This window comes from Meleagris gallopavo, chromosome 3 (genome assembly GCF_000146605.3).
Source record: "Meleagris gallopavo isolate NT-WF06-2002-E0010 breed Aviagen turkey brand Nicholas breeding stock chromosome 3, Turkey_5.1, whole genome shotgun sequence".
NCBI lineage: Eukaryota > Metazoa > Chordata > Aves > Galliformes > Phasianidae > Meleagris > Meleagris gallopavo.
This window is the reverse complement of record NC_015013.2, coordinates 27,076,512-27,084,557: the sequence shown is the minus strand read 5'-3', so window position 1 is coordinate 27,084,557 and position 8,046 is coordinate 27,076,512. Positions and strand designations below refer to the sequence as shown.

Below are 8,046 nucleotides of genomic sequence, written 5' to 3'. Positions count from 1 at the left end.
TGTTTATAGGAAAGCCGTGATAATTTTCTATGTAGATCAGCTACTACAGATATACAAACAAATTCTAGTAGCCAGATACTTTTGTTATCTTCTTTTTTCTGGATAACGAGCATGAAATTGATGACAGCCTGTTAGGGGGGCTGAATACGGTACTGCAGGTACCTGATGTGAATGTGGGATCTTTTGTTCAAAGTGCTTTTATATTCATTTTCTGTTTGGGAAGAAGCAAAATCCGCTGTATACGTTTACAAACTTCACTGACTGACATTAGAACTTCCTTGCTTGTTGTTAGTATGCCTGTTGGTATTTTTTGTATTTGTTTGATTTTGGAAGAGCATCAGTCTTTGTACGTTTTGGAATAATAGATCTAGTTTGGTAACCGATGTAACTGTTTATCAGGCTGAGGTGTGCTGTCTGTTTCCTTTATTTTACTGTTACCACTGTTCTTTTCAATGGGACCTGAGCACCCAGGCCAGAAAGGGTGAGCAAGTTATCTCCCTCACAGTTATTCTCTTGTTAAGTGAAATATTCTAAAAAGCCCGTCTGTCTCTGTCCATCTTGTCCACTGGAATTGTGGTCATTTTCTCTGGATAAATCCATGCATCCTCCCCTTTCCTCTTTTCAGACTCTGCAGCTGTTTTCAACCAAAACTGAGAATGGCAGAAAATGTAAAACAGAACTCTTGCAAATATTTCCTATTAATATGGCATCCCAAAAGGTATAAAGCATTTCATTAAGAAACAGACCTGTGCTCCCTAAGATAAACTGAGCAACCAATATTGTTACAGCTCAGTATGGTCTCAGACAGTCATACACGTGATATAAGTTAACATAAACAGATGGCAATGTGTGAATATCATCACCTATTAGAAGAGGGAAATGAGAAAAGAGATTAAGGATGGGAGCAATTTAGCAAATCATTTCTTTTAATGAATCAAATTTATACAATAGAGACACTCTTTTTCTTCTCAGCATGTCAGGCTGTCGCACCAGTTTGAACAATTAGTCCTTCAGGATGAAAGATTTGAGCTCTGCGCTGAAGTTGTCTTGGGACTAGTCTGCTTTCGACTGAAGGTAAGGCAGCTGAGACTTCACACTTCTATCATGTTTTATAGCAATACAATCACCTGCAGTAGAATACAGTCTTTGTAGTTAATACAGTTAATTATTTTTTAAGAAAAGCAGGGAGAATTCATGTAGATCAAAGTGGATTAAAGAAAGAAGCCTTAGACATTTTTCTTAAAATTAAAATCAAACGCTTGCAAGAAATTTAAGCATAATAGAGTATGGAAATCTGTTGTCAAGGCAAACAAGTAGTCTTAGTCTACCCAGTCATACGAAATAGCTGTTGTATTCTGTGCTTGATGGACTTTGATTTAGGGGGTAGTTTTAAGATATTTCCCAAGGCATTTATTTATGATGTGTCTGTGTGTACATTAAATGCTTCTTGTCTTACTGATTTTATATGTGTGTATATTTAATAAACAATTTTATATATGTATAACATCTTTCATGGATGAAGACGAGTAATAAGCTTTTGTTGTTGTTCTTTAAAGAAAACATCAAACATTAAAAGGAGATCAGTGTCTTGTTCAGGAACTTGTTTAATAAAGGAGCTTGCAGCTAAAGCCGCTGTAAAGGCTGTGTTGTGACCCTGAATCTGAACACCAAACAATAAGAAAAATGGCAATGATGTTTTCTGTTTCACGTGTGTTTTTTTTTTAGTTTAGGTCTCCAAATGAGCTTTTGACTTTTTTGAAAGCCCAGAAACACATCTTGGCACTTCATAGGTAGTGTGATATTACCCCTTTTCTCAAATTCTTTTCCCAGTCATTCAGTTGCCCTAGTTACTACAGTTTAATAGTTTTAACGTATCTGTAACAATAAGGCAATGGTAAGTTAGGAAATGTAATAGGAAAATGGTTTCATTTGAATTTATGGTGTTTAAAAGAAAAAAAAAATCTGCTAATAAGGGATCAGGCATACTAAATAATGCGGGGTTGTTCTAATAAATGGAAATGTGAATCTGTTTTCTTTCATAATGAGAACTTTTCAAAATTGTTGAGGAATAAGTTCTGTGGCACTCACTGCTCAGTTACGAGAGGTGGTTGCAGTCTGCTCTCTGACTTGGTCAAGCAAACACCAGTTTTGCAGGTTCAGAGTCAGGTGCCAGTACTCTGTGTTTAGTTTAAAGAAACAGTTGGTCCTGGTGAAACAGAGCTTAGCCACACAGGAATTGTCATTTAGGATCAGATCAGTGGTTCATCCACATCTGGTCTCCTATCCTTGCTGCTCCATAGGAAGAAAACAGGTCCACAGGGAAACACAATTAAACAAGTGAAGGTAAATACTGGATACCTAGCTAATAAACTTTCAGGCAAGCTGTAGAACAAAGGCATGATTCTTCTGAAATCTAATGCTGAAAGAGCAGTGTTTGCATCACTTGTCTTTCCTGTACAAAACAAACAAACAAACAAAACAAAAACAACAACAAAAAAAAACCCTAAACCTAATCTATGTGTATTTTTTATATAGTTAGAGTAACGCTGAGGGACAGGAAACTTGAAGTGTGATGCTGCACAGCTGTAAAATAACAGCAATATTTTTCCTTCCTTTCTTCTTGATAAATCCTTTTTTTTTTTTAGCTTTTTTTTTCTTTCTCCAGGCTGGAGAGAGATGCAGTAATGATCTATGACTTTCATATTATAACTGTTTCATCAAATGTCAGAGAAGGAATCCAAGTATCATGCCGAAGGGTTAATTTTTGGCCTTCTTGTCGTGTCTGTAGATGAATACAAGCCAAGCTAGTCATTTCTCCAAGGGAGTGAGAACACTGGCTTATTAAAACTGACAGACTCGATCAGAGCTGGCTTCTTTCTTCTCAAAGCTCTGGGAGATGATTTGTCACTGCTAACTTCAATTTGATGTGACAACTGAGTGTCACAGCAGCCCCTGGGTGCAGCTGTGAGAGCAGAACAGAAGAAAGATACAGAAACCTTTCTCTTTCTTCCTCTTACCCCTGCCAAGGGCATTAACATCATATTACCGCTTGTATTGCTTAAAAGTTAGCACCGGGCATTTCATATTATAAGCAAAGATCATCGTTTTAATGATGGATTACCTTCAATAAGAAAGTAGGAAATCATTGTCACCAGTGATTGTCCCATGGCAGCTGAGGGGGACGCAGTGACACGCAAAACGTTGATGTTGGTCCATCTCTTAGGTAGGAATGTTCATGATACTCTAAGAAAAGTTGTGTGAATAGCTCCTAAAAACCTAAAAAAAGTCACAAATTTCAGGCTCTCTCCCAAATTCCCTAACAGCTCATGCTAAGTCAAAACAGGGCATTGACTTGGGTTCAGTTCCAACTGTAATGTGATCCAAAAGCACACGAAGAATTCATTTATGCTTACTGCCAACGAGAAGCCATGTCTCTCTTACGCTTTTTTTTCTTTTGGAGAAGGCTAAGAAGGGCAAGTCACAGCTGTGTAGATTTGAGATAACATTTTCTAATGGAAATATTTTCAAGAACGGCTGCTTTCATGGCTGCTACAGTGAAAAAAAAACTGTACTCTTTTGCGTGCTGTAGATGAATTTGTTCTTTTGTAACTCTGATACTGCAATGGTCAGTAAGGGAACACCGGAACTCCCAGCATCTCTTGCAATTCTGTGTCACCAGCAGTGTAATGGAAAGAGCAACGGCAGCACAATAGTTAAGATATTTCTCCAAAGAGTGAAATTATAGCGCTAGAGATCAACACAGTATATCTTACATTGTTATGGCAAGCTGCCAGCAAATCTGAAGGCATCAGGCTGTTGATATAAAAAATTAGACATATGGATTCCTTTAACTTAGGTAATAAAGACTGTCAAGGATATGCAGTCAGCATTTCAACCTGCGTTGCTAAATCAGAACCAAAATCCCAAGACACTGCTGTCATTGTTTTCATTTAAAACAATTTACTGCTGTTTTGGAAAATCTGATCACATCTTTTGCTTTATTCTTAACTGTTGATGAAGATAACTAAGAAAACCATTAATTAACATCAGCTGAACCTGTAAAAGAATCGGTGCTTTTCTGTGCAGTCCTGTTTCTTTTAAGACTTGGTACTAGAAGCATACAGCTGCTCTAAAGGAAATCCTCACATTCAGTAGTTGAGTACAAGAAGAATTAAATACAACAGGAGATAAAATTCAATACTGCATGCATGCAGAGTCCCTCTGACCTTCTACAAGTTATTTAGCACCTACACCTTTGTGTCCCTGAATTCATAAGAAGAATGGTTGCTGCCAGTGGGAAGAGGGTTAGTTTACTGCATTTCTAAATTCAAGTAGAAAACATTGAAATTCTGAGGACACTTCCTATAGAACCTTAAGTGAATATTTTTTTTACAGTGCTTTCTAATAGGGCAGCCCAAGTTTTGGTTCCTTAATTTTACTTCTGTCAGGGATACATTATCTTAATTATAACTTAACTAAGAACAAGATTTTCGTCTTTATAGTCCAAAGACTCTCTAATGGCAACCATGCTAAAGTGAAGACTGGAAGATTTGTTTTATAAATGTTGATAGAGTTCATTTCAAAACTGCCTTGCATTCTTGTTTAAGTTCTTTACAGAGAGTGGCAAGATGCTGGAACAGGCTGCCCAGAGAGGCTGTGGATGCCCCGTCCCTGGCGGTGTTCAAGGCCGGGTTGGATGGGGCCCTGGGCAGCCTGGTCCAGTATTAAATGAGGAGGTTGGTGGCCCTGCATGTGGCAGAGGGGTTAAAGATTCATGATCCTTAAGGTCCCTTCCAACCCAAGCCATTCTATAACTCTGTGGTTCTATGAATTAGATCTAAGAAAATTGTAATGAAATAGATACAATAATCAATGATTTTAAATGAAGCTACCTAGCTTATGACCTTAGGTCACGAGAAGGTAGCCAGCTATTGCAAATGCCATAGAGTGAACACAGCTTCTAAACCACAGTTAATTTATAAATCTCTTTTTGGCTGAAAAATGATCTCTAGAGCCATCAACTTTTTGTATAATCCTTTGATGGCAAAGCATTTACAGATGAGAAAGTGGTTAGATGTTACTGGTGACAGGCTTGGCTGCTTAGTGGGATTTACATATTCCAGATTTCTGAAATTCATTACCTTATCTGTTGAATTACAATGATTTCAGGGCTCAAATGAACTAAATAAGGCACTTCTTAAAAGCATAAATGATGCCAAGAAGATTCATCTGGTTCCATGCCACCTGCGAGAAAAGTTTGTGCTACGCTTTGCTATTTGCTCCCGCACGGTGGAATCCACCCACGTCAAGTTTGCCTGGCAGCACATCTCACAGCTGGCGACCGAGCTCCTGAAAACATGGGAACAAAAACACCAACAGCAGTAACAGTGGTGAGGTAACAGCAGGGAGGAGGTAATTAGCTGGTTTTCTTTGTGTTGCCAAGTTTAATTTTAGGGTCAGGTGGGAAAGTCGAGTTATGAGGGGAAAAAAATCAAAAGCTGTTGCTACATAGCCCAGCTGCAGTAGCAAAATCCTTGCCAACAAGTTGTGTTCTAACCTTAGTGATTCATTCTCTGCACTGCATTTTCATCTTGCCTTTTTCCAGAAGGGGCATATCCATGGCATCATTTCTTTCCTGTTAGTTATCAAGAGCATTCATTGATCCCAGCAATGGAAACAGAGGGTTAGTATTCCCTCTATTGCTGACATTAGGCCCCCAACCCTATCTACTCCAGAGATAAAAATGTCAGGTGTTATCACCAAATAATTAGACATCATAGTGACTTCAGAAAAAAACAGGTTGTAGGAAGCTTAGTTAGGTTATAACACTGTTTGGGTCCTATTCTAAGCAGGCAAGCACAAATGTAACGAGCTGGGTCACTAACATGCTATGACACACGTGCTGCAAATGAAGTTAGAACTTCAAGACTCCTTTCATTATACAGTCAAACTGTGAGGGAGTGAATGCTCACTGTCCTTATGGCAGGTTCTCTCTGCTTAGAAGTTTCCTTCTAAGACAGTGATTTTGTCAAATCTCAGCAAATTGTTTATGCTGCTTACTGGTTTTCACTTCAATCATCCATATTGATGCTCCGTCTTCAGAGTTCTTCCAAAATCCATGTGCTACCTGATGTTCTATATTTTCAACTCAGTTATTATAAGCAGTAACTACTTGAAAATAATCTCTAAGCAATGTTGTGTGAAATAGCATTGTGATATCTTTTGATGGCTACCACTCCGCTTGTTTCATTGTTTGATAAAGAAATATTTGTCAAAATAAAACGTGTACCAGGAACAGCTGGCATGGCATGCAGATTGCTGCTGGCCACATTTTGTCTCTGTGACATCCCAAGGGAGAGTCAACTGGACACGAGGAAAAATTACTTTGCTGTGATGGTGGTCAAATACTGGAAAAGGCTTCCTAGAGAGGTGGCTGATGCCCTGTGCCTGTCAGTGTTCAGTGGCATTTGCACAGTGCCCCCAGTAACATGCTTTAATTTTTGGTGTCCCCTTAAGTGATCAGACTGTTGGCCTATTACATGATCTCTGAAAGTCCCTTCCACCTGACCTATTCTAATTCTAATACTCACAAAACTGCATTTCCTTACGACCAGCACAATACAGAAATCTGAATTTCACAGTTCTATTTTTTTTTTCTTCTGAAATCTGGGTATGACTTGAAGCTGCAGTCAATGAAGGCTTTTTTAGCAATCAGTCTCCCACTGCCTCTTCCCCCCGTGTGCTTTGCAGAACATTACTGTTAAGTCGTGTTAAGAACATTGATGTTAAGTCATCTCAGAAAAAAAAAAAATCTGGGCTATGTAATCAACTCAAGAACAAAATTGTTAAAAAGAATGTTTTTGAAAGAAGGACCTTTCTGCTGTTTCTGTTCTGTAGCTTTGCAACATATTTGTAAGTGAAATGACTTCTGGTGGGGGAAACACTGTATTTATGAATAGTTAATATGTGAACCTTTATCTCTGCGCCTTGTGTTCAAAAGCTAATGCATTCTGTTCTGATTGATGCTGTTAAAAATAATTACAAAATCTCAGCAAAACAATTTAGTAGAATACTCACCTCTCAAAGGATGCAGTGCAGCTACTGGAGAAGAAGGGTAAAACATAACTTTTCAGTAACCATGTAGATTCTTTAACACAAAAAAAAAAAAAAGAGTGGAAGGCTACAACACTGACACTCTTCATCATGGCAGATTATGTTTTATTACTGATGGTGAGATACTGAAAATATGTAGTTATGGAAGGTGTTGCTAATATGCTTAACATGAGGGGTAGTGGCCGTAAGTTGCCCAGGGAGGCGGTGGAGTCCTTGGAGTGTTCAGTAAATGAGTGGATGTGGCACTGAGAGACATGGTCAGTGGGCATGGTGGGATGGGCTGATGGTCGGACTGGATGATCTTAGGGGTCTTTTCCAACCTCAATGATTCCGTGATTCTATGTGAAACCCTACCCCAGACTGCACTGAAATTGGTATGTCTAGTTTCCTCTCACTTCTATGTGTCAGATTATGCCAGTGGTTGGTTGTCACTGTTGTCACTGTGTCTGTCACATAAGCACGGGGTGGTGGTATGTAAGTGACATCTGTGGAGATCCTGTAACCCAACGTCATCTCACGTTTGGTGCTTTTTTGTGAGCTGTGCAGTTCCTTTAAATCTCTGTCCGAAGTCTGTCAAACTGACATGTTGGTTTTGTGAGCAGCACTAATAAATGAAAAGAAAACCACAGCTGTTGTCTGTCTCTGCTGTTAAGCCCAACCTTTCCCATTTTGCCCAGATCCACAGTAAGGGGTACCATCTCCTCAGATCACTCTGGCATTCCAACTTTCACCACCAATGATTTTTAACTTGTTCTCTCAACCAACTACGGGGCATCCAGGAGCTCCTGCGGGACGTTTCCTTTTTAGCAGTGCCCTTCTGAAGAGCTCGCTGTCACACCACAGCACAGCCCAGCACAGCCCAACCGGCACCAGCCGCCACAGCGCCGCGGAAGGCGTTACCGCGAGGCGCGCAGCCCGCGCCCATTGGTGGGC

General features: G+C 39.5%; 1 protein-coding gene across 2 annotated transcripts in view; it reads left to right on the top strand.

Annotated features, from left to right (window-relative positions):
* The window catches only part of DDC (dopa decarboxylase), a 67,157-nt gene extending 59,985 nt beyond the window's left edge, over positions 1–7,172 (top strand). For both annotated transcript variants that reach the window (XM_031552788.1, XM_019613857.2), the window contains 2 exons: positions 973–1,074; positions 5,170–7,172. In XM_031552788.1, the coding sequence (XP_031408648.1) occupies positions 973–1,074; positions 5,170–5,385 (318 nt within the window). In that variant the 3' untranslated portion in view covers positions 5,386–7,172. The remainder of the gene's footprint in view (positions 1–972; positions 1,075–5,169) is intronic.
* The last annotated feature ends 874 nt before the right edge of the window (positions 7,173–8,046 follow it).